General features: G+C 47.7%; 1 protein-coding gene across 1 annotated transcript in view; it reads left to right on the forward strand.

Moving 5' to 3' along the window:
- The window catches only part of HGD (homogentisate 1,2-dioxygenase), an 86390-nt gene that overhangs the window by 37139 nt on the left and 22119 nt on the right, over window positions 1-27132 (forward strand). Inside the window, exons 2-13 of the mRNA XM_063956854.1 lie at window positions 11264-11335; window positions 11426-11514; window positions 11730-11835; window positions 12218-12268; window positions 14247-14338; window positions 16746-16780; window positions 17333-17412; window positions 17496-17595; window positions 17762-17886; window positions 18816-18920; window positions 19036-19162; window positions 19895-20076. Of these exons, the coding sequence (XP_063812924.1) occupies window positions 11264-11335; window positions 11426-11514; window positions 11730-11835; window positions 12218-12268; window positions 14247-14338; window positions 16746-16780; window positions 17333-17412; window positions 17496-17595; window positions 17762-17886; window positions 18816-18920; window positions 19036-19162; window positions 19895-20076 (1164 nt within the window). The remainder of the gene's footprint in view (window positions 1-11263; window positions 11336-11425; window positions 11515-11729; window positions 11836-12217; window positions 12269-14246; window positions 14339-16745; window positions 16781-17332; window positions 17413-17495; window positions 17596-17761; window positions 17887-18815; window positions 18921-19035; window positions 19163-19894; window positions 20077-27132) is intronic.

Below are 27132 nucleotides of genomic sequence, written 5' to 3' on the forward strand. Positions count from 1 at the left end.
CGAAGGACCTGGTATCCGGATCTACTGGAAATGCTCACAGAAGATCCATGGCCTCTTCCTCTACGGCAGGACCTGTTGCAACAGGGGCCCTGTCTGTTCCAAGACTTACCGCGGCTGCGTTTGACGGCATGGCGGTTGAACGCCGGATCCTAGCGGAAAAGGGCATTCCAGATGAGGTCATTCCTACTCTGATAAAGGCTAGGAAGGACGTGACAGCTAAACATTATCACCGTATATGGCGAAAATATGTATCTTGGGGGCAGATGTATTAAGCCTGGTGAAGTGATAAAGTGGAAGGTGATAACGCACTAGCCAATCAGCTCCTAACTTCCATGTTACAGGCTGGGTTTGAAAAATGACAGTTAGGAGCTCACTGGCTGGTGCGTTATCACCTTCCACTTTATCACTTCACCTGGCTTAATACATCTGCCCCTTGGTGTGAGGCCAGGAATGCTCCTACGGAAGAATTCCATCTGGGCCGTTTCCTTCACTTCCTACACACTGGAGTGAATTTGGGCCTAAAATTAGGCTCCATTAAGGTTCAGATTTCGACCTTATCCATTTTCTTTCAAAAGGATTTGGCTTCTCTCCCAGAAGTACAGACTTTTGTAAAGGGAGTGCTGCATATTCAGCCTCCTTTTGTACCTCCGGTGGCACCTTGGGACCTTAACGTGGTGTTGAGTTTCCTTAAATCACACTGGTTTGTTTGAACCACTTAAAACGGTGGAGTTGAAATATCTCACTTGGAAAGTGGTCATGTTATTAGCCTTGGCTTCGGCTAGGCGAATATCGGAATTGGCGGCTTTGTCTCATAAAAGCCCCTATCTAGTTTTCCATATGGATAGAGCGGAATTGCGGACCCGCCATCAATTCTTGCCTAAGGTGGTGTCATCTTTTCATATGAACCAACCTATTGTGGTGCCTGTGGCTACGCGCGACTTGGAGGATTCCGAGTCCCTTGATGTAGTCAGGGCTTTGAAAATTTATGTGGCCAGAACGGCTAGAGTCAGGAAAACAGAAGCACTGTTTGTCCTATATGCGGCCAACAAGATTGGCGCCCCTGCTCAAAGCAGACTATTGCTCGCTGGATCTGTAACACGATTCAGCAGGCTCATTCCATGGCTGGATTGCCGTTACCAAAATCGGTCAAGGCCCATTCCACAAGGAAGGTGGGCTCTTTTTGGGCGACTGCCCGAGGGGTCTCGGCACTACAGCTGTGCCGAGCTGCTACTTGGTCGGGTTCAAACACCTTTGCAAAGTTCCTACAAGTTTGATACCCTGGCTGAGGAGGACCTCCTGTTTGCTCAATCGGTGCTGCAGAGTCATCCGCACTCTCCCGCCCGTTTGGGAGCTTTGGTATAATCCCCATGGTTCTTACGGAGTCCCCAGCATCCTCTAGGACGTTAGAGAAAATAAGATTTTAAACCTACCGGTAAATCTTTTTTTTGTAGTCCGTAGAGGATGCTGGGCGCCCGTCCCAAGTGCGGACTACTTCTGCAAGACTTGTATATAGTTTTGCTTACATAAGGGTTATGTTATAGTTTTCATCGGTCTTGGACTGATGCTATGTTGTTTTCATACTGTTAACTGGTTAGTATATCACAAGTTATACGGTGTGGATGGTGTGGGCTGGTATGAATCTTACCCTTGGATTAACAAAATCCTTTCCTCGTACTGTCCGTCTCCTCTGGGCACAGTTTCTCTAACTGAGGTCTGGAGGAGGGACATAGAGGGAGGAGCTAGTGCACACCCATACCTAAAGTCTTTCTTAAAGTGCCCATGTCTCCTGCGGAGCCCGTCTATCCCCATGGTCCTTACGGAGTCCCCAGCATCCTCTACGGACTACGAGAAAAAGATTTACCGGTAGGTTTAAAATCTTATTTTCTGTGCAGGGTAAATACTGGCTGCTTTATTTTTACACTGCAATTTAGATTTCAGTTTGAACACCCCCCACCCAGATCTAACTCTCTCTGCACATGTTACAGCTGCCCCATCTGCAGTGCAGCATGGTTTTGCCCATCAGTGTACTTTTTTGGTTTGCTAACAAACCTGAATAAGGCCCAATGGCTAAAGCCAGATTCATCCAGACCCAGATCCGGCGGCCGCACTGTACCAGCCGCCTAGGGTTAATTCTCCAGTCTCTCCCTTGTGTAAACACAGACTGGATTAGCTGCCATATTAATTACCGAGCAGTCAGCGACCTGCAGGAGAGCGGTCACCGGGGGACCTGCTGCCATTTATAAATAAATGATTGTTTCCCGCTGTCTCCCAGCCGCCGTTCTGTAGGGATCCAGGATTACCAGGCTACAGATCAATGGTGTACGGCCTGGAAATGTCACTTGTAGCAGATACCGGGGTGTAAGAGGGGGCGAGAGGGGTCTGATAAATATTTCACAGCTCTCAGCGTGAGCGGGATAAGGCACCAACATCAAATGTCACCAGAGACCGATACAAAGGATTCGCAGCCCGGATTAAAGGCGGATTATAGCGCAGGGCGCTGGGAATGGCGATATGCACCATCTGCAGAGCCTCCAGTTATCCCGTGCAATGCTTTATAATAATATATATTCATGCACTGAGCCTACAGGACGGGAGCATGAGGCGAGAACTTCCAATGCACCGAAGGACAGACGCATGGCTGCATAGGATGAGGGCGTATGTCCGGCCTGTGAGATGTTAGGCGCTGATTGGCTGGTACTCTGAAAGGGGCACAACAGGAGGCGTGGTTCCAACATAGGTGGGGCGGTTTGGTAGCTTGCAGATGCAATCACATCATTGCAGGCCAAACTATACACTACCCACATTACCGAGAAGGGGGGGGGGGGGTCTATGACGTGATCAGCGCAAATCTCATCATCACTCCACCCACTATTCCTCCATATGTGGCGGCTGCAGGAGTGGGTGGGCGGCCAAGGGGGATGGTGCAGGTGGTTGCGGGGGAAGGCGCTGGGTGTAAGCCACCTACTTTTCTGGGCGGCCGGCAGTGTCACCCGATTTTTGGGAGCCTCCCGCAGTGGCGCACTCAATTTTATTGTTAATCGCTGCTCGAGTATTTAGCTCCGCTCAGTCGTGGCATTAGGCTCCGCCCACTCACTGCATTTTCCCGCGATTTGCGGGTCCTTGTGTAGAGCTACGGTACACCTCTCTCAGCCAGCGGCAGGTGAACCAGGGATCATGGTCACAAGTCTTGTGAGGCTTCCTAATCTGAACGTGAGCACACAGACTGACCCCTTCCGCAGCTGACCTCAGTCAGGAACTGTGCAATCAATCAATCAATCAATCAATCAATCAATCATTGCTTCATGTTCATGAGGACATTAAACACAGTATTAGCAACATCATTGTATGTGTGCACTAATTTATAGGGGATATATATATATATATATATATATATATATATATATATATATATATATAATAGCCAAATAATTTAAAATAGCACCAGGAAAAACGAATGGGAACATAACTAATTGAATAGATTATTTTGATATAAAGGGTAAATAATAATATAAACGTTATGTATATATAAAATTACTGTGGGCTACTTGATTGAGATACAAATATATTAATAGCACCTAAAGTCTAAGCTCATAACATACAGTGAGTGAGGTTTAGAAAGGGTTTGGGTATGTATTACCGGCGGACAGGATGCCGGCTGTGACTGGATTACCGGCGACGAGATGCCGGCATCGGGGCGAGTGCTAAGAGTCCCCTTGCGGGATTACTGCACTCGCCACGCTGTGGACATCCACGAGTGGAATAGCCCCGTTGCGTTGGCTGGTGGCAAATTAAACGTATCCCATAGAAAGTCCTAAAATCTCATCATGTGATTTGACTTGTGAGGAAATCGTGGGGAAGTTTGTCTGATGGAAACCCCCATTTACAAATCCTGCGTTTCCCCTGTCCCGGGCAATCCGGGAGAGTAGGCTGCTCCCAGTGAGACAGGACAAGTGGTGTTCTCACTCTGTGGGGGTCATTCCGAGTTGTTCGCTCGCTAGCAGCTTTTAGCAGCCGTGCAAACGCTATGCCGCCGCCCTCTGGGAGTGTATCTTAGCTTAGCAGAAGTGCGAACGAAAGGATCGCAGAGCGGCTACAAAATATTTTTGTGCAGTTTCAGAGTAGCTCCAGATCTACTCAGCGCTTGTGATCACTTCAGACCATTCAGTTCTGGATTTGATGTCACAAACCCGCCCTGCGTTCACCCAGCCACGCCTGCGTTTTTCCTGGCACACCTGCGTTTTTCCTGGCACGCCTGCGTTTTTCTGAACACTCCCTGAAAACGGTCAGTTGACACCCAGAAACGCCCTCTTCCTGTCAATCACTCTGCGGACACCAGTGTGACTGAAAAGCATCGCTAGACCCTGTGTAAAACTACATCGTTTGTTGTGCCCGTACGTCGCGCGTGCGCATTACGCCGCATACACAGAACTGCCATTTTTTTTGCCTGATTGCTGCGCTGCGAACAAATGCAGCTAGGAATGATCCCCCAATGTTTGGGCCTTTGTGTTACTATGGGGCAGCTGCACATTGCTGGTGACCATTTGAGGTAAACTGGGAGTATATTGCGGTCTATGACGACACCTCTCACGATACGTACAGCACTGCGTATGTGCGGGAATACAGTATTTTCTGTGCACTTTTCGTGGAACCTCTCACCCCAGTATTCTCTCTAGTAACCACTTCCACATCTCGCCCCCATTTATTTACATACCCCCTGACTCTGCAAGAGGTGACCCACACGACGTAAGTGCAATATATATGTTTAGCAGTACAGGGATGGTGTCACTCCTGAGGTCAGAGGCTGACCTGGGGAAGCCTCAGGCCTAGGGGCAGATGTGTAATTGAACCGGGATGGCTGGAGAGGGTTCCTAGACATGTAAGATACCCTTGGAGCATGCGCCCGAAGCCGTGACCAGAATAACAAAGGACTGTGTAAAAGGTAAGTCTTTTATTGAGCACGCAGGTAAAGCAATCACAGCGGAAGATGGAAGTAGACTCATATCAGCAATCGGATAACCCCAATGGAAGCACAGAGACAGGTATCACAAAGTCAGCAATAGTCCTCAATGCACAGAAGTCAGATAAATGCTGGTGGTAATATTACGCATCAATATGGCGGCAGTCATGGAAGATGCGTTGCTGGTAATAGGAGTCCATAGATGCAGACAACTAACAACTGATACGTAGGTAATGAGCCGATACTGACCAGAGAGAGAGATGATACTGGTGGAGCAGGGTTTATAGTGAATTACCGATGATGCTGAACCGATGGTGAGACACAGATGATGAGGAATCGATGAGGGAACATCGATAGTGAAAAAAAATCGATGACGGAACACTTATGCGAACAGGAATCGATGATGACACATCAATGGTAGCAGGAATCGATGATGGCACACCGATGATAACAGGAATCGATGATGGTACACCAATGGTGACAGGAGTCGATGATGGAACACCGAAAGTAACCAGAATCGACGATGGGTCATCGATGGTATCCGGAACGATGCTGGAAAATCGATGCAGTCAGGCAGCACTAGGGTTGCCACCTCATCCCTTGAATTCTGGACACATATTAATCACACAGGTTCTGTGGCTGGCTGACTTCAAGACTCCATTTCACCTGTTTTTTATCAGCCACAGAACCTGTGTGATTAATATGTGTCCAGAATTAAAGGAATAAAGTGGCAACCCTAGTCGGCACCGCTGGATGGAAATTGGTGCAGGTCTCTTTGAGTGGATGGAATCCCAGGAGCTGGTAACCTGGAACTGCAGGGCAGAGAGAACACCCACAGACAGCAGAGACAACCAACACTGGGTTAGACAACCGTAGCACTGACAACCAGGAAGTGCTTTCACAGGAACTTATACCCACTGGGAATTGGTGATTGGCTGAGCAAGCAGCTAGGAAGCAGACTGCAGAGGATTGGCTGTAGAGACTCATGTGATCTGACCAAACATGGCTGCTCCCGTGTTTGGATACTGGAGGGAAAGTCTGTTTGGAAGCGCTGAGCGACTGTGGGGACGCTGTACTGCGCACCGCACGTAAACAGCGCAGGTGATAGCCGTACCTGGAACGCAGGGACAGTCTGGAGAGACATCTGAGAGGCAATACGTGTGTCCTGTCACCTGGATCGTGACAGGGGACACCAGCTGTTAAGGATCCTAGCAGAGGGCACCTGTGTATATATTATCATGCAGCGGCCTCTTGGTGTATAATATATATCGTAATATATAAGATGCATACCCTCCAGCTGCACCTCTTTGCAGGTACAGTACCTTGTTTTTATGGTTGGTAACGATTTTTGACTCTCTAAATTTTCATTGAAAGTATAGGATAGGCCACGCCCCTTTCCTAATTTGTACCGATTTTTAAGTGTAAAATGTTGGAGGGTATGAAGATGTATATCAGTGTATACTTCTGTTACATACTGATTGCCATGGAAACTCATAGAAACATAGAAAGTGAAGGATAATATTTTTGGGAGCCAATTGACCTATCAGTATATATTTGGATTGTGGCAGGAAATCGGAGTACCCGGAGGAAACCCAAGTACGGGGAGAATATACAAACTCCACACAGCGCCATGGTGGGAATCGAACCCAAAACCTCAGTGCTGTGAGGCAGTAATGCTAACCACTACACCATCCGTGCTGCCATTAAATAGTAGCTATAGAAACAGAGAATGTGACAGCAGATACGAATCTCCCTGACTCCCTGAAGAGCCTGGAAATCTCCCTGATTGCACCTGACCCACATTATATAATGGCTACATGCATTTTTAAATAAAGTTTCTGGTGGCCACTTACACATAGTTGCCGACTTCTGGGCTGCTCTCTCCGGGAGAGAGCAGCCCGTCGGCTCAGCAGGGGGGGCGGGCAGTGAGGTGACGTGACAGGGGGGCGTGACAGAGGCGGAACGGAGGCGGGCCAGAGGCGGAACGGGTGTGGCTTCTTGACAGCGTCATTTAAGCCACGCCCCCGCTGTGTAATGCCGCGATTACCGGCATTATACAGCAGGGGGCGTGGTTACGATTACGCGATTCAACAAGAATCGCGTCATCGCCTGCCCGGACCGCCCACTTTACTCGTTAAGTGGGCGGCGGGCAGGGGGTGACCCGCGTATATCGGGAGACTTGCCTGCTCTTCCGGGGGGCCGGGAGGGTCACCCGTTTTTCGGGAGCCTCCCGGCCATTCCGGGAGGGTAGGCAAGTATGCACTTACTGTATATAGAACCGCATGTAAAACACAATACACGGGCAAGCCCTGAGTAGTTTGTGTCTTGTAATCACCAAGTAGATCTTACTGACTGCTTTGGGGCTCATTCCGGATGTAAGCCATGTTTCTGACACGCCTGTCACATGTAGCAGTGCACGTCCGCACTTATAGGTGTCACATCTCCCTGACATGTAGGAAAGCAGGCCAGCATGCACTACACCCCCCGCCCGCCCGCCCGGGAGAACGTCATACTGCAGCTGCCTACTTTCCCAGAAGTTGCGGGAGACTCCTGATTTTCTGGATAGTCTCCCGCACCCCCTGAAGAGTAGACGGATCTCCTTTCTAGTGAAGTGCGCAGGATGGGGAGGTAATACCGGGATTTGCGAGTGTGTATGGAGGGGACGGGACTAAATGGCTTCTCCTGGAGAGAAGAACTGTGTATGTTCCGTTCCCCCCTCATCGGAGTGTTGTTCTCTCCCCTCCCGGATGCTGCAGTCTCTGCAATGAGTCCCAGATGCAGCGAGAACCTGACACACTGTGACTCAGCAGCTTTTCCTGGCAGCATCAGGCCCCGAATCCTGCCGGGACCTCAGTGCATACACCCCCTATGATCCCCAACCAGACTGAGGGTACCAGACGTCTTATCTGGAATGTACCTTGTGGGGGCTCATTATCCAGCTCTCGGCTATCGGCCTATGGTGGTCATTCCAAGTTGATCGCTAGCAGAAAATGTCCGCTGCGCAGCGATGATGCAAAAAAAGGCACTTCTGCGCATGCGTATGCGGCACAATGCGCACACGTGACGTACTTTCACAACAACCGATGTAGTTTCACACAAGGTCTAGCGAAGCTTTTCAGTCGCACTGCTGGCCGCAGAGTGATTGATAGGAAGAGGGCGTTTCTGGGTGTCCACTGACCATTTTCAGGGAGTGTTCGCAAAAACGCAGGTGTGCCAGGTAAAAAACGCAGGCGTGGCTGGGCGAACGCAGGGCGTGTTCGTGACGTCAAAACAGGAACTGAATAGTCTGAAGTGATCGCAAGCGCTGAGTAGGTCTGAAGCTACTCTGAAACTGCACAAAATTATTTTGTAGCCGCTCTGCAATCCTTTCGTTCGCACTTCTGCTAAGCTAAAATACACTCCCAGTGGGAGGCGGCTTAGCGTTTGCATGGCTGATAAAAACAGCTAGCAAGCAAACAACTCGGAATGACCCCCTATGGTCCAGCCCCCTCCATTTATTTTATATTAGTCACAGGACATGTAATGCGGCACCTGCAGATTATACTCATGTATGGTCATGGCCAAAGGTCTGACGTTACTGGAATCAGGTTCTTTATTTTATATATCAGTTGTTTCCCCTTCGTTTTCCTATCCCGTTATTGTTTTTACAATTTTATTATAAGGAAAATGATTTCCGATATGAAGTATCTCATTCCTATTCTCACTACTATTGTGACGTGGCTGAAACGTTCTTCTTTGTAAATGGGATGACAAAAGCACCCCTTTAATCCATGAGATACAGCTGGGGCAGATGTATTAAGCCTGGAGAAGTGATAAAGCAGTGATAAGTGGAAAGTGATAACGCACCAGCCAATCAGCTCCAATATGTAAATTTACAGTTCACAGTGATTGGCTGGTGCGTTATCACCTTGGACTTATCACTGTTTTATCACTTCTCCAGGCTTAATACATTACCCCACGGTGACCTTATTTACTTTTACTGTAGAGATACTTATTCTGATTTAGAAAAAGGTGTAAAACGTTACTATATGAAATGAGGGCTGTATAATAACGCGCTCTCTGCCGCTGAACAGTTACGGCTGCTTAGGACCTTTGGATCCACGACGCGTTTTCCATCCCTTCATTTTGTGACCACCTTAAATTCAATTTTGCTAAAAGACTCCTTCTTGTTTAGTAGCTGCTACTTGATTACATGTCCGCCCTTGTCTTATGTCATGATGCGTATCAGGATATGTAATATATTATAAGAATTTCCATATTTGTTCCCACCCCCCCACTTCTCTCTATGATATTTCATATTATGATTCTTTGTATGTACTACAGTATTATTGCTATGGAATTGCAATTATCGGAAATGTCTTCATAAAAATGTTATCACAGGAAAGCGATAAGTTGTTACTATTATGACATATCTATATATTATTATCGCTATATAACGACAATCTGACCTCACACAGAGCTAAGGATGGGGGTCATTCCGAGTTGTTCGCTCGCAAGCGGATTTTAGCAGATTTGTCATGCTAAGCCGCCGCCTACTGGGAGTGAATCTTAGCATCTTAAAATTGTGAACGATGTATTCGCAATATTGCGATTACACACCTCGTAGCAGTTTCTGAGTAGCTCCAGACTTACTCGGCATCTGTGATCATTTCACTGCTTGTCGTTCCTGGTTTGACGTCACAAACACACCCAGCGTTCGCCCAGACACTCCCCCGTTTCTCCGGCCACTCCTGCGTTTTTTCCGGAAACGGTAGCGTTTTTTCCCACACGCCCATAAAACGGCCTGTTTCCGCCCAGTAACACCCATTTCCTGTCAATCACATTACGATCGCCAGAACGATGAAAATGCCGTGAGTAAAATTCCTAAGTGCATAGCAAATTTACTTGGCGCAGTCGCAGTGCGGACATTGCGCATGCACATTACGCGGGAAATCGCTGCGATGCGAAGATTTTTACCGAGCAAACAACTCGGAATGACCCCCGATATTCGCCAAAGAACAATGGGGGTCATTCCGACCCGATTGCTCGCTGCAGTTTGTCGCAGCGCAGCGACCGGGTCGGAACTGCGCATGCGTCGGCGCCGCAGTGCGCCGGCGCATGGCAGTTGCCGTTGCCTAGCGATCGCCTCTGAGGCAGAGGCGGTCGCTGGGCGGGAGGGGGATTTAGGGGGCGCGGTCCGGCCAACGCGGGCATGGCTGGACCGTTGGGGGGGGCGGGCCGCGGCGGCAGCAACAAACACCTCCCGGCCAGCTGCAGGAGCTACGCTGGCCGGAAGTTACACCAGAAATACAAAGCATCGCCGCTGTGCGATGCTTTTGTATTTGTGCGGGGGGGGGGGGGGGGGTTGGAGTGACTTGCGGGGCGGACCAGCCCTGTGCAGGGCGTCCCCCCGCATGTCAGGGAAGATGATCGTAGCTGTGCTAAATTTAGCACAGCTACGGTCAACTCGGAATGACCCCCAATGATAAGGAAATAATAGAGAATTGTCTTCTGATTTTCCAGCGAGTTGCTATATATTATAAAATGTGAATTGTGGCAGAATCGCCAGAGACCCACAATGTCAAAAAAATTTTTGTTGCATATCCCCATTTTTACAATATATAATGTCCAAGTCGAAACAGGCCGCAATTTTCCACGACGCTGGTAATGCGATGGAGAAATAGTGTCTATTAATGGAAGGTATATATACAGATAACATTGAAATAACTATAGTAATTGTTAATCAGGCGCACAGGACAAATAATAGCAGCTTGGTCACCTGTGAGTTAATTAGATATATAGATAGTATTGAGCAGCTCCCATAAGAGTAATCTGCATTACTCAATACACATAAAGCAATCACAAAAGATAGAAACAAATATTACGATAGAGCGCTCTCTTGTGATATTTGTTTATATCTTTTTTGATTGGATTAATGGAAGGTGCCCGTGGCCACAAGGTATCTCTGTTGGAGAACCACAAGTGCCAGCATTGCTTGGGGATCCAGTGCCTGCTAAAATAAAAAACTCCCATCTCATAGAAAAAATATACTATTTAATTAAAAAACACCCCGACACCTCCCTCGTTTTCTTATTTATTACTCTCCTATATTCCTAAGATCCAATCAGAAGCCACGATCCCGGGGCGTGGCAAAGCCGACGCAAAACTAGCTCCCATCGGGTTATGCCCGGTCATTGTTTAGGGAGACACTGCTTTGATTGGTTACAATACCCTGCTTCTAACCAATCAGAGTGAAGACTCTATCACTGTAGGGAACATGACATAGGCCACGTGCTGCATCCCTGACTCTCTGTCTCCCCATTGCAGTACATGTCCGGGTTCGGCAATGAGTTTTCCTCGGAGGATCCTCGCTGTCCGGGTGCCTTACCTGAAGGCCAGGTATGTCCCATCACACCGTCACAGTGTTCTGTATTATGTTTCCCTGCACCATCCCCCGGCCGGTGACGCAGTGTGTTCCCCATTATACAGAATAGCCCCCAGGTGTGTCCGTATGGTCTGTACGCCGAGCAGCTCTCCGGTTCCGCCTTCACCTGTCCCAGGAGCTCCAATAAGAGAAGGTATCACAGCTATAAGCCTCTTATCCTATTCCTATGCTACTAATCAGCAGCCGGTACTCCCACTGATCAGTGTAACCACCATCTATTCTCTTACTAATGAGTCCGCCATTCTCTGATTGGGCCAATAACACCCGGTACTGATCCGGCACCACAAGCCCAGTCCCCACAGAGAAGCCACCTCTCGTTTTCTGATCCTCTCACGTTTATGTCCCCAGCTGGCTGTATCGTATCTTACCGTCTGTCCGCCATAAACCGTTTGAGGCGTACGGGCATAGCCGTCTATCGCACAACTGGGACGAAGTGGAACCAGAACCCAATCAGGTGAGATCTTATAGGGGAGGAGTAGATGCAGCGTTGTCAGCGGGCGGCAGAATAATTGCTGCTGGGCCATGTTCTGGATCTTAGGGGTTTATGTACTAAGGCCTGGATGGAAATACAGTGGACGGAGAAAAAGTACCAGCCAATCAGCTCCTGTTATTATTCAAACCCAGCCTGTAACATGACAGCTGGGAGCTGATTGGCTGGTACGTCTGTCTGTCTATGGGGATGTAGTCATGTGACCGGCGGTCGTCTATGGGGATATCTAACGGGCCGAACTTGGTGTGAGGCCAATATCTATAAGTAGGACCCCATAACTGAGCGATTGTCCATTCTGATGCCAGGGGTAAATGTTATTTGTAACCAGTGTCTGTTCCTTCCCCAGCTGAGGTGGAAGCCATTTGTGATAGAGGAGAAGAAGCGAGACTTTGTGGATGTAAGTGGTTTGTGCTGTCGCTGTCCCATAACATATTATATATGTGTAATCACTTGTATATGGTTCTGTACAATGTATGGAACAAAAGTATTGCAGCGCATATAGATTGGGCAAAGATATTTTTATTACTTCATTCCAATAAAAATAACAATAAAATTTAATAAGTAACATTCAAACATCCATAACCACCGGGCGGTAATTTTAACACCTCAATGTTTTATCTTAAAAAACATAAAATATGCTCTCTTTTCTGTCTGGACACTGTTATACACTATTCAGGAAAAACACTCCCATCTAAAATAAACAGACAAAAAATAAGTAAAAGCTCATTCAACAATTACCCTCTACAGTGTATGCCTTAGCTGCCACACTATATTAAACAGTCCATTTAGCAATGTAGCAGTCCATTCAATAGTTGGAAACACTGTATCACTGTAAATATTTGTGTAGCAACGTAACACGCTGCACGCTGATTTATCCAGCAAACGAGAGTCACTGATAGCTGCAGTTTTATATTTCAGTGGCAACAGAGTGATAGATAGTCCGTTCAGCAATTAGGATCCGTTAAAGCTGAAGGAATGAATTCTTTAAAACGTCTGGCCAGACAGAATATATATGCTCACCGCTACCTTCTAGCATTAAGATCACAGTGAACTCCTCCCGGCTGCTGGTGCTTTCAACCTTTAAAGGCAGTCATCTCTGGAGGATAACATCCGTATAGATCTGGAACTGCTGCTGGCGGTAGGCAGTGCAATTGACAGCGGTATGGAGCAGAATACATGAGTCCTTTAACGCGTTTCCCCGCCTCCCTCCAGGTTCAGTGGCTTCAGAAATACTGATGAAGCCGCTGAACCCGGAGGGAGGCGGGGAAACGCATTAAAGGACTCACGTATTCTGCTCCATACCGCTGTCAATTGCACTGCCTACCGCCAACAGCATTTCCAGATCTATACGGATGTTATCCTCCAGAGATGACTGCCTTTAAAGGTTGAAAGCACCAGCAGCCGGGAGGAGTTCACTGTGATCTTAATGCTGGAAGGTAGCGGTGAGCATATATATTCTGTCTGGCCAGACGTTTTAAAGAATTAATTCCTTCTGCTTTAACGGATCCTAATTGCTGAACGGACTATCTATTACTCTGTTGCCACTGAAATATAAAACTGCAGCTATCAGTGACTCTCGTTTGCTGGATAAATCAGTGTGCAGCGTGACACGTTGCTACACAAATTTTACAATGATACAGTGTTTCCAACTATTGAATGGACTGCTACATTGCTAAATGGACTGTTTAATATAGTGTGGCAGCTAAGGCATACACTGTAGAGGGTAATTGTTGAATGAGCTTTTACTTATTTTTTGTCTGTTTATTTTAGATGGGAGTGTTTTTCCTGAATAGTGTATAACGGTGTCCAGACAGAAAAGAGAGCATATTTTATGTTTTTTAAGATAAAACATTGAGGTGTTAAAATTACCGCCCGGTGGTTATGGATGTTTGAATGTTACTTATTAAATTTTATTGTTATTTTTATTGGAATGAAGTAATAAAAATATCTTTGCCCAATCTATATGCGCTGCAATACTTTTGTTCCATATTTGATTTTTTCTTCTGATAAGGTTGAGTAGCCTTATTTTGCTGGCAGCACATAGATTGGTGTGTATCGAGCGCTTGGCTATATAGAATTGTTTTTGTCTTTTTAACCTGTACAATGTATATTTGCTCTTTGTTATCTTTTATTGGACGGTGTATAGAGTGTAAACCTGTGAGTACAGCCCGATTCCCCAATGCTAATAATGGTAATAACATCATAAAAAAACTAACAAATAATTGCCGATTTTCGGTCGCGATGGGATTGCACTTCAGTTTAATAAGTGAGTAAAATTAGTTGTTTTTTTTAGATAGTTTAGAGAAGGTTGGAAGTGACGCAACTGTAATATTACTGTGTCAGCTCTTGTATAATAAGCCCCTATGTCTCTCTAGGGGCTGCACACTCTCTGCGGAGCCGGTGACGTCAAATCACGCAATGGAATCGCCATCCACATTTACACCTGTAATATCTCTATGACTGACAGGTAATATGGTGACATCACTGCCGCTGGGGTCAGAGGTCATCACATCCATGCATTTCTGTAATATATTGCTGTATCTGCACTCTTATCTGTAATCTGCCCCTGTGTCTGCTCTCTATTCTCTAATCTGCCCCGTGTCTGCTCTCTATTCTCTAATCTGCCCCGTGTCTGCTCTCTATTCTCTAATCTGCCCTGTGTCTGCTCTCTATTCTCTAATCTGCCCCGTCTCTGCTCTCTATTCTCTAATCTGCCCATGTCTGCTCTCTATTCTCTAATCTGCCCATGTCTGCTCTCTATTCTCTAACCTGTCCGTGTCTGCTCTCTATTCTCTAATCTGCCCATGTCTGCTCTCTATTCTCTAATCTGCCCCGTGTCTGCTCTCTATTCTCTAATCTGCCCCGTGTCTGCTCTCTATTCTCTAACCTGTCCGTGTCTGCTCTCTATTCTCTAATCTGCCCATGTCTGCTCTCTATTCTCTAATCTGCCCATGTCTGCTCTCTATTCTCTAATCTGCCCATGTCTGCTCTCTATTCTCTAATCTGCCCCGTGTCTGCTCTCTATTCTCTAATCTGCCCCGTGTCTGCTCTCTATTCTCTAATCTGCCCTGTGTCTGCTCTCTATTCTCTAACCTGTCCGTGTCTGCTCTCTATTCTCTAATCTGCCCATGTCTGCTCTCTATTCTCTAATCTGCCCATGTCTGCTCTCTATTCTCTAATCTGCCCCGTGTCTGCTCTCTATTCTCTAATCTGCCCTGTGTCTGCAATCCGCTCTCTCATCTGTCCTGTGTCTGCTGTCTATTCTCTAATCTGCCCGTGTCTGCTCTCTATTCTCTAATCTGACCTGTTTGCTCTCTATTCTCTAATCTGCCTGTGTCTGCACTCCATTCTCTAATCTGCCCGTGTCTGCTCTCTATTCTCTAATCTGCCCATGTCTGCTCTCTATTCTCTAATCTGTCATGTCTGCACTCTTCTCTCTAATCTGCCCTGTGTCTGCACTCCGCTCTCTTATCTGTCCTGTGTCTGCTGTCTATTCTCTAATCTGCCCGTGTCTGCTCTCTATTCTCTAATCTGCCGTGTCTGCACTCTTCTCTCTAATCTGCCCGTGTCTGTAGTCTTCTCTCTAATTTGCCCATATCTGCACTCTGCTCTCTAATCTGCCTGTGTCTGCTTTCTATTCTCTAATCTGCCCTTATGTCTGCTCTCTATTCTATAATCTGCCCTGTGTCTGCTCTCTATTCTCTAATATGCCCCATGTCTGCTCTCTATTCTCTAATATGCCCATGTCTGCTCTCTATTCTCTAATATGCCCATGTCTGATCTATATTCTCTAATCTGCCCCTGTATCTGCTCTCTATTCTCTAATCTGCCCGTGTCTGCTCTCTATTATCTAATTTGTCTGTGTCTGCTCTCTAATCTGCCCCTGTATCTGCTCTCTATTCTCTAATCTGCCCGTGTCTTTCTATTCTCTAATCTGCCCCTGTATCTGCTCTCTATTCTCTAATCTGCCCGTGTCTTTCTATTCTATAATCTGCCCCTGTATCTGCTCTCTATTCTCTAATCTGCCCGTGTCTTTCTATTCTATAATCTGCCCCTGTATCTGCTCTCTATTCTCTAATCTGCCCGTGTCTTTCTATTCTATAATCTGCCCCTGTATCTGCTCTCTATTCTCTAATCTGCCCGTGTCTGCTTTCTATTCTCTAATTTGCTTGTGTCTGCAATCTGCTCTCTAATATGCCCGTGTCTGCACCGTCCTCTAATCTGCCCGTGTCTGCACCGTTCTCTAATCTGACCCCGTGTCTGCACTCTGCTCCCTAATCTGCCCGTGTCTGTACTCTGCTCTCTAATCTGCCCGTGTCTGCACTCTGCTCTCTAATCTGCCCGTGTCTGTACTCTGCTCTCTAATCTGCCCGTGTCTGCAATCTGCTCTCTAATCTGCATTCTACTATCTAATCTGCCCCCGTGTCTGCACACTGCTCTCTAATCTGCCAGTGTCTGCACACTGCTCTCTAATCTGCCCGTGTCTGCACTCTGCTCTCTAATCTGCCCCCATGTCTGCACACTGCTCTCTAATCTACCCGTGTCTGCACTCTGCTCTCTAATCTGCCCCCGTGTCTGCACACTGCTCTCTAATCTGCCCATGTCTGCACTCTGCTCTCTAATCTGCCCCCGTGTCTGCAATCTGCTCTCTAATCTGCATTCTACTATCTAATCTGCCCCCGTGTCTGCACTCTGCTCTCTAATCTGCATTCTTGTATCTAATCTGCCCCCTGTGTCTGCACTGCCCTCTCTCATCTGCCCCTGCATGTGACTCTCCTCTCTAATCCCCCCTGTGCCCTGTCAGACAGACACGCTTAACCCTTCAATACCCGGAATCTGGAGTTACTCACGTTATTCCTCTCCCCGCCCTCTAGATGCTTATACAACGCTGACGGTGACTTTCTGATTGGTGAGTGGCTGTGTACAGACAGAGGCACACTAATAAGAGATAATAGCGCTATGGGATGTAATGTACAGCGGGGGTTATCCAGAGATATACGCAGCCAGATCTGCGGTCATCTCTGCACATGCTGGGACCGCCCAGCTCAGGGCAAGGCCGCCCAGAATATGTAAGGCCACCCTGTGCTGCCAGGCAGTCAGCGGACACTTTTTTTCCGGAGCAACTATGTGTGATGTCACGCAGTCGCCCCGAAAATGTTCCCGGCCTGCCCCCTGTTTGCCCCCCCCCCCCCTATCGAGGATGCGACTGCAATGTGTGGGTCTGCACAGCTGCAATGCAGGACCCACTCACAGCTATTGGCGCAGAGACTGCGCCATTTTCCTGCGCTTCTGATCCGCATCAATCAGTAATGGTGATGACCCGGTAGCGCTGCCCAGGAAGGGCCACAGAATCAGTCATGTCAGCTACCACTTATTGAAGGAAGCTTGCGGGACAGGTAATATACATTGTCATCCTATAGACCGTATCCATCGAGGTGTTACATCTGCCTCTCTCCCGCAGTGCCTCAGCAGGGAAAGCTCCTCATCCTCACTGAGTTTGGGAAGATATCGCTGGAACCCAATGAGATCTGTGTAATCCAGGTGATACCATGATACTGATATAATATATAAGGTTTTTGTCTGTCTCATCCCTCTAAACTCTTTCCTGGATCTCGGTTTGCTAGCAAGGGATGCGGTTCAGCGTGGAGGTCTTCGGAGAGTCCAGAGGGTACGTCCTGGAGGTGTTTGGAGTCCACTTTGAGCTTCCAGACCTGGGGCCTATCGGTGAGCACCCACACATTTCACCACACAGACCAAGCTAGGCACATTCCATGGGGTGAAATAACACCTGGCCGGGTAAATGTGGGGCAGTTAGGTGTTAGCATACTCACCCTATGTTCTAGAGCAGAAACATTTTACCCATCATTGATATAAATGTACTCTATCATAGGGGCCAATGGCCTGGCCAACCCCAGAGATTTCCTCACCCCTGTGGCGTGGTATGAGGACAGGATGGTGGCCGGTGGCTACACAGTTATCAGCAAGTACCAGGGCAAGATGTTCTCAGCGTGGCAGGTAAGTCACTAGCTCTCATGTACTGAATCTTGGCTTCGGCATCAGCGATGAGCGAGAATGGAATTTATCATTTCAGGTATAACGACAATGGAAGGGTTACGGATCAATAGGTTGACCCTAAAAGGTCGACAGGCACAATGTCAACATAGAAAAAATTTCGACATTGCCAAAAGGTTGACACGGTAAAGGTTGACACAAGACAGAGTCAAAATTAGTTTTTTTAATGTCGATTTCTCCATAAAATGACTGGGAACCCCAATTAGTGCACCGCGTCCCCTTGCGCATCTCGCTGCGCTCGGCGGAGGTTACTATACCCAATTGTAGTCCACGTAGATGGTAGAGTATGAAAAAGTTGAAAATAAAAAAACTCATGTTGACCTTTTCTGTGTCGACTATTGCCATGTTGACCAATAGTGGTTGACCTATTGACTGTGTCAACCTATCATTCGGATACCCAATGGAAGTGGAGGAAAATGACTATTCAAAGACCGCACTAAGCACTGAGAAGTTCTGCTGTGCCTTAAGTTATACAGCAAATCAGCATTACATGAGAACTAAACAACTGTATCTATCTATTATACTTTATCTTATTCTGTAGTGTATCTGCAATATCCATCCAGGATAGGGGTAACCTGCATACAGGAAATGTCTCTCTATATGTCAGTTCATGAGGAATAATGTGACTGCTAATATCAAGCACTGCAATGGGATAAAATATTGTCCCAAATTCACGGACATCTTTAGATATATTTAAATTGTTTCGATACGAAGTCTCTTCACTTGTAGACTAATCTCATGCATTCCTTCTCCTTCCGTCGCAATTTCATCTCCTATAAAGGCTGCAGTTTGTGATGTAGCATTACTAATAATATTAATAATCACTAGATAGCTTCATGTTACATACAGTAATATTTTATGTCTCTCTGCAGGATTTTTCCCCCTTTAACGTGGTTGCCTGGCACGGTAATTATGCCCCCTACAAGTACAACCTAGAAAACTTCATGGTCATTAATTGCGTGGCTTTCGATCATGCGGTAAGTCTGGCGCCATATCCTGAAATATTATTTTTGCTTTTTGGACTATTCAGCATAGACCATTCTCGTCTCATATCGCTCCCCTTCACATGCTTCATTTATCTTGTGTTTGAAGGACCCCTCCATCTTCACAGTACTAACGGCGAAGTCGTTGCGGCCTGGGGTGGCCATTGCAGATTTTGTCATCTTCCCTCCGCGTTGGGGAGTGGCCGATCACACATTCCGCCCACCTTATTACCACAGTAAGTAACCGGACTGTAAGGTCAGGAACTGTATTGGATATAAATTTGATCATAGAGGGAGATGAATAAGACCTGGTGCTCACAGGCATTATAGTGGCGAAACGCGTATAGCACCTGGAAAGGGGGTTACTTCCCATTTGTAAATCAAACAGGGCAAACTGAACCCACCTACACAGAAACAAAGTAAAGGCCAAAATCCTTCATTGTATCGATTCTATTGTCTGAGACAGCTAAGAACTGTGAGTCAGCAATGCTAACCACTGAGCCACCACACTACCCATGATTACCCTATGGAAATAAATATGTTTTGCCTAGAGATTGTTATATTTAGGTGATCATTGTCATTGATGGCTGTTAAAAAGCTACAGAGTTTACAGCCAACAGCAAAACAGCTCCAGCAAACAATGCACTTACACAATAGTCTTCCCTTGTAAACTAACTCTTGTACTCACACATGGCTGCTGCAGGAATCACCGGTGTGCGCACATTCCGCTGTGGACAGTCTCCCAGCTCTTACCATCATCTTGACGCAGTAAGACAAACCTTTTATTTTTGGGTATATTGTATTATTGCACATTGTTTAAACACTTAATAAGTCTATACAACAATCACAGCATAGTAACCTCGTTGTGATAAAGTAATAATACGAGCAGCTGCCTCCTCCTGTACATGGGGTCTTTAATAATACATGAAGGGGGTAATGATGTCATAACAGCACCTCTTCTCCCTCAGGGAACTGTATGAGTGAATTTATGGGGCTGATTAAGGGTCGGTATGAGGCTAAGGAAGAGGGCTTCCAGCCTGGTGGGGGGAGCCTGCACAGCGCAATGACCCCACACGGACCAGACGGCGACTGCTTTGAGAAGGCGAGCCAGGCCACGCTGGTGCCCGAGAGGGTGGCTGATGGGACTATGGTAAGTGCGACTGCCCGTAACATAATGTGTTGTAATATCCATACACAGCAAGTAACGCCCTGCAGGGATAACGCCATGCCCTCTACAGCCAATAGGAGGCCTCCCCAAAGGTAGCTGCCCTGGTTGGTTGTAACCACCCCTCACACTCACATACTGTACATTATATGGATATTAGAAGTCACCAAGACATTTTGTCACAGATTCAGGTATCCGTGGCTGCTTCTTATAAAGGGTAGAGAGTGTATTATTCATTGTTAGGGATTTTTTTTATTTTTTTTTACAGTGGTTAAAACATTAGAAAAAAATTGGAACAGGAAACAGTGTGATGAAACTGTGTAGAAGGAATGAGACAGGCGGGAGAGGAACAGAGGAGAAAATAAGTTACAAGATCACTAAGAAGGTGGAAAATCAGAAATAATTCATGTAGAAAAAATAAGAATTTACTCACCGGTAATTCTATTTCTCGTAGTCCGTAGTGGATACTGGGTACTCCGTAAGGACCATGGGGAATAGACGGGCTCCGCAGGAGACTGGGCACTCTAAAAGAAAGATTAGGTACTATCTGGTGTGCACTGGCTCCTCCCTCTATGCCCCTCCTCCAGACCTCAGTTAGGGAAACTGTGCCCGGAAGAGCTGACACTACAAGGAAAGGATTTGGAATCCCGGGTAAGACTCATACCAGCCACACCAATCACACCGTACAACTCGTGATACTATACCCAATTAACAGTATGAACAACAAATGAGCCTCACTGAACAGATGGCTCATAACAATAACCTTTTAGTTAAGCAATAACTATATACAAGTATTGCAGACAATCCGCACTTGGGACGGGCTCCCAGCATCCACTACGGACTACGAGAAATAGAATTACCGGTGAGTAAATTCTTATTTTCTCTGACGTCCTAGTGGATGCTGGGTACTCCGTAAGGACCATGGGGACTATACCAAAGCTCCCAAACGGGCGGGAGAGTGCGGATGACTCTGCAGCACCGAATGAGCAAACTCAAGGTCCTCCTCAGCCAGGGTATCAAACTTGTAGAATTTTGCAAACGTGTTTGATCCCGATCAGGTAGCAGCTCGGCAAAGTTGTAATGCCGAGACCCCTCGGGCAGCCGCCCAAGAAGAGCCCCCTTCCTCGTGGAATGGGCTTTGACTGATTTAGGGTGCGGCAGTCCAGCCGCAGAATGTGCAAGGTGAATCGTGCTACAGATCCAGCGAGCAATAGTCTGCTTAGAAGCAGGAGCACCCAGCTTGTCGGGTGCATGCAGGATAAACAGCGAGTCAGTATTTCTGACTCTAGCCGTCCTGGAAACATAGATTTTCAGGGCCCGGACTACATCCAGCAACTTGGAGGCCTCCAAGTCCCGAGTAGCCGCAGGCACCACAATAGGTTGGTTCAATGAAACGCTGATACCACCTTAGGGAGAAATTGGGGACGAATCCTCAATTCTGCCCTGTCCCTATGGAAAATCAGATAAGGGCTTTCACATGACAAAGCCGCCAATTCTGACACACGCCTAGCCGAAGCCATGGCCAAATACATATATGACCACTTTCCACGTGAGATACTTCAACTCCACGTTCTGAAGTGGCTCAAAACAGTGTGATTTTAGGAAATCCAATGCTACGTTGAGATCCCAAGGTGCCACTGGAGGCACAAAAAGGGGCGGAATATACAGCACTCCCTTAACAACGTCTGAGCTTCAGGCAGCGTCTCTCCTAGCCTTTAACAGCGTAGGAATCACTTCATCTGGAACGCCCTTTTCCGTTAGGATCCGGCGTTCAACCGCCAAGCCTTCAAACGCAGCCGCGGTAAGTCTTGGAACAGACAGGGCCCCTGCAGTAACAGGTCCTGTCTGAGAGACAGAGGCCATGGGTCCTCATTACTTGTAGTTCTGGGTACCAAGTTCATCTTGGCCAATCCGGAACTACTAGTATAGTTCTTACTCCTCTATTACTTACTATCCTCAGTACCTTGGGTATGAGAGGAAGAGGAGGGAACACATAAACCGACTGGTACACCCACGGTGTCACTAGTGCGTCCACAGCTATTGCCTGAGGGTCTCTTGACCTGGCGCAATACTTTTTTAGCTTTTTGTTGAGGCGGGACGCCATCGTGTCCACCTGTGGGCGTTCCCAACGGTTCACAATCTGCGTGAAGACTTCCGGATGAAGTCCCCACTCTCCCGGGTGGAGGTCGTGCCTGCTGAGGAAGTCTGCTTCCTAGTTTTCCACACCCGGAATGAACACTGCTGACAGTGTTAGCACGTGATACTCCGCCCATCGGAGAATCCTTGTGGCTTCTGCCAACGCCATCCTGCTTCCTGTGCCGCCCTGTCGGTTTACATGGGCGACAGCCGTGATGTTGTCTGACTGAATCAGCACCGGCTGGTTTAGGAAGCAGGCGTTCTGCTTGCCTTACGGCATTGTAAATGGCCCTTAGGTCCAGAATATTTATGTGTAGGGAAGTCTCCTGACTCGACCATTGTCCTTGGAAGTTTCTTCCCTGAGTGACTGCTCCCCAACCTCGGAGGCTTGCATCCGTGGTCACCAGGACCAAGTCCTGAATGCCGAATCTGCGGCCCTCGAGAAGATGAGCACTCTGCCGCCACCACAGCAGGGACACCCTGGCCCTCGGGGACAGGGTGATCAGCCGATGCATCTGAAGATGCGATCCTCACTTGTCTAACAGGTCCCACTGAAAATCCCTTGCATGGAACCTGCCGAAGGGAATTGCTTCGAAAGAAGCTACCATCTTTTCCAGGATTCGCGTGCAATGATGCACCGACACCTGTTTTGGTTGCAGGAGGTCTCTGACCAGAGATGACAACTCCTTGGCCTTCTCCTCCGGGAGAAACACCTTCTACTGTTCTGTGTCCAGAAACATGCCCAATATCAGCAGACGCGTCGTATGAACCAGCTGCGACTTTGGGATTTTCAGAATCCAGCCGTGCTGTTGTAGCACTTCCTGAGATAGTGCTACTCCGATCAACGACTGCTCCTTGGACCTCGCCTTTAAAAGGAGATCGTCCAAGTACGGGATAATTATAACTCCCTTCTTTCGAAGGAGTATCATCATTTCGGCCATTACTTTGGTAAATACCCTCGGTGCCGTGGACAGACCGAACGGCAACGTCTGGAATTGGTAATGGCAGTTCTGTACCACAACCTTGAGGTACTCCTGGTGAGGTGGGTAAATGGGGACATATAGGTAAGCATTCTTGATGTCCAGTGATACCATGTAATCCCCCTCTTCCAGGCTTGCAATAACCGCCCTGAGCGATTCCATTTTGAACTTGAACTTCCTTATATAAGTGTTCAAGGATTTCAATTTTAGAATGGGTCTCACCGAACCATCTGGTTTCGGTACCACAAACATTGTGGAATAGTAACCCCGTCCCTGTTGAAGGAGGGGAACTTTGATTATCACCTGCTGGAGGTACAGCTTGTGAATTGCCGCCAGTACTACCTCCCTGTCCTGGGGAGTAGCAGGCAAGGCTGATTTGAGGTAACGGCGAGGGGGAGACGCCTCGAATTCCAGCTTGTATCCCTGAGATACCACTTGTAGAACCCAGAGATCCACCTGTGAGCGAACCCACTGGTCGCTGAAGTTCCGGAGACGTGCCCCCACCGCACCTGGCTCCGTCTGTGGAGCCCCAGCGTCATGCGGTGGACTTAGTAGAAGCAGGGGAGGATTTTTGTTCCTGGGAACTGGCTGTCTGGTGCAGCTTTTTCCCTCTCCCCCCTGCCTCTGGGCAGAAAGGAAGCACCTTTGATCCGCTTGCTTTTCTGAGGCCGAAAGGACTGTACCTGATAGTACGGTGCTTTCTTAGGTTGTGAGGGAGCCTGAGGTAAAAATGTCGATTTCCCAGCTGTTGCTGTGGATACGAGGTCCGAGAGACCATCCCCAAACAAATCCTCACCCTTATAAGGCAAAACCTCCATGTGCCTTTTAGAATCAGCATCACCTGTCCACTGCCGGGTCCATAATACCCTCCTGGCAGAAATGGACATTGCATTAATTCTAGATGCCAGCCGGCAAATATCCCTCTGTGCATCCCTCATATATAAGACGACGTCTTTAATATGCTCTATGGTTAGCAAAATAGTATCCCTGTCGAGGGTATCAATATTATCTGACAGGGTATCAGACCACGCTGCAGCAGCACTACACATCCATGCTGAAGCAATTGCAGGTCTCAGTATAGTACTTGAGTGTGTATATACAGACTTCAGGATAGCCTCCGGCTTTCTATCAGCAGGCTTCTTCAAGGCGGCCGTATCCTGAGACGGCAGTGCCACCTTTTTTGACAAGCGTGTGAGCGCCTTATCCACCCTAGGAGATATCTCCCAACGTGACCTATCCTCTGGCGGGAAAGAGTACGCCATCAGTAACTTTTTAGAAATTACCAGTTTCTTATCGGGGGAACCCCACGCTTCTTCACACACTTCATTCAACTCATCTGATGAGGGAAAAAACACTGGCTGCTTTTTCTCCCCAAACATAATACCCTTTTTAGTGGTACCTGGGTTAATGTCAGAAATGTGTAACATATTTTTCATTGCCGTAATCATGTAACGGATGTTCCTAGTGGATTGTGTATATGTCTCATCCTCGTCGACACTGGAGTCAGACTCCGTGTCGACATCTGTATCTGCTATCTGAGGTAGCGGGCGTTTGTGAGCCCCTGATGGTCTTTGAGACGCTTGGGCAGGCATGGACTGAGAAGCCGGCTGTCCCACGGCTGTTACGTCATCCATCCTTTATGTAAGGAGTTGTCCACTCTGGTGTCGACCCCGTAGGGGGTGACATCACATTTATCGGCACCTGCTCCGCCTCCACATAAGCCTCCTCATCAAACATGTCGACACAGCCGTACCGACACACCGCACACACACAGGGAATGCTCTGACTGAGGACAGGACCCCACAAAGTCCTTTGGGGAGACAGAGAGAGAGTATGCCAGCACACACCACAGCGCTATATAATTAGGGATTTACACTATTACAGAAAGTGATTTTTCCCTATAGCTGCTTAACATGTATAGTTTGCGCCTAAATTTAGTGCCCCCCCTCTCTTTTTAACCCTTTGAGTCTGGAAACTGCAGGGGAGAGCCTGGGGAGCTGTCTTCCAGCGGAACTGTGAAGAGAAAATGGCGCCAGTGTGCTGAGGGAGATAGCCCCGCCCCCTTCTCGGCGGGCTTATCCCGCTCTTTTATTAATATTATGGCAGGGGATTTTTACACATATATAGTTTATTAGACTATATTATGTGTTTTTTTTTGCCATGTTAAGGTACTCTAATTGCAGCCCAGGGCGCCCCCCCCCCCCCCCCCAGTGCACTGCACCCATCAGTGACCGGAGTATGTGGTGTGCATAGGGAGCAATGGCGCACAGCTGCAGTGCTGTGCGCTACCTTAATGAAGACCGGAGTCTTCAGCCGCCGATTTTCTCCTCGGAATCTTCCGTCTTCTGGCTCTGCAAGGGGGACGGCGGAGCGGCTCCGGGACCGGACGACCGAGGCTGGGCGTGTGTTCGATCCCTCTGGAACTAATGGTGTCCAGTAGCCTAGAAGCCCAAGCTAGCTGCAAGCAGGTAGGTTCGCTTCTCTCCCCTAAGTCCCTCGTAGCAGTGAGTCTGTTGCCAGCAGATCTCACTGAAAATAAAAAACCTAACAAATACTTTCTTTACTAGAAGCTCAGGAGAGCCCCTACTGTGCAACCAGCTCGAGCCGGGCACAGATTCTAACTGGGGTCTGGAGGAGGGGCATAGAGGGAGGAGCCAGTGCACACCAGATAGTACCTAATCTTTCTTTTAGAGTGCCCAGTCTCCTGCGGAGCTCGTCTATTCCCCATGGTCCTTACGGAGTACCCAGCATCCACTAGGACGTCAGAGAAATAACCAATCCCCCCCATCCCCCAAACAAAAACAAAAAAATAAATAAAACTGAAAAACAAAAACCATGCTCATCATACCCTAGAATGAAGAGAGAAGCAGTAAGGGATGTAACTGTACCCGCACCATTCACACTATGGAGGAAGCCTGGATAGATTAGCAGCATGAGATGTAACTATACCTGCCCCATTCATACAGTGGAGGAAGCCTGGATAGAATAGCAGCATGAGATGTAACTGTACCCGTCCCATGCACACAGTGGAGGAAGCCTGGATAGAGTAGCAGCATGAGATGTAACTGTACCTGTCCCATGATATAGTGGAGGAAGCCTGGATAGAATAGCAGCATGAGATGTAACTGTACCCGCCCCATGCACACAGTGAAGGAAGCCTGGATAGAAAAGCAGCATGAGATGTAACTGTACCCGTCCCATACACACATTGGAGGAAGCCTGGATATATTAGCAGCATGAGATGTAACTGTACCCGTCCCATGATATAGTGGAGGAAGCCTGGATAGAATAGCAGCATGAGATGTAACTGTACCCGCCCCATGCACACAGTGAAGGAAGCCTGGATAGAGTAGCAGCATAAGATGTAACTGTACCCATATAGTGGAGGAAGCCTGGATAGATTAGCAGCATGAGATGTAACTGTACCCGTCCCATACACACAGTGGAGGAAGCCTGGATAGATTAGCAGCATGAGATGTTACTGTACCCGTCCCATGACACAGTGGAGGAAGCATGGATAGATTAGCAGCATAAGATGTAACTGTACCCGTCCCATGCACACAGTGGAGGAACCCTGGATAGAGTAGCAGCATAAGATGTAACTGTACCCGCCCCATGCACACAGTGGAGGAAGCCTGGATAGATTAGCAGCATGAGATGTAACTGTACCCGTCCCATACACACATTGGAGGAAGTCTGGATAGATTAGCAGCATGAGATGTGACTGTACCCGTCCCATACACACTGTGGAGGAAGCCTGGATAGATTAGCAGCATGAGATGTAACTGTACCTGCCCCATTCACACTGTGGAGGAAGCCTGGATAGAGTAGCAGCATGAGATGTAACTGTACCCGTCCCATGCACACAGTGGAGGAAGCCTGGATAGATTAGCAGCATGAGATGTAACTGTACCCGTCCCATGCA

This window comes from Pseudophryne corroboree, chromosome 2 (assembly GCF_028390025.1).
Source record: "Pseudophryne corroboree isolate aPseCor3 chromosome 2, aPseCor3.hap2, whole genome shotgun sequence".
Classification (NCBI taxonomy): Eukaryota; Metazoa; Chordata; class Amphibia; order Anura; family Myobatrachidae; genus Pseudophryne; species Pseudophryne corroboree.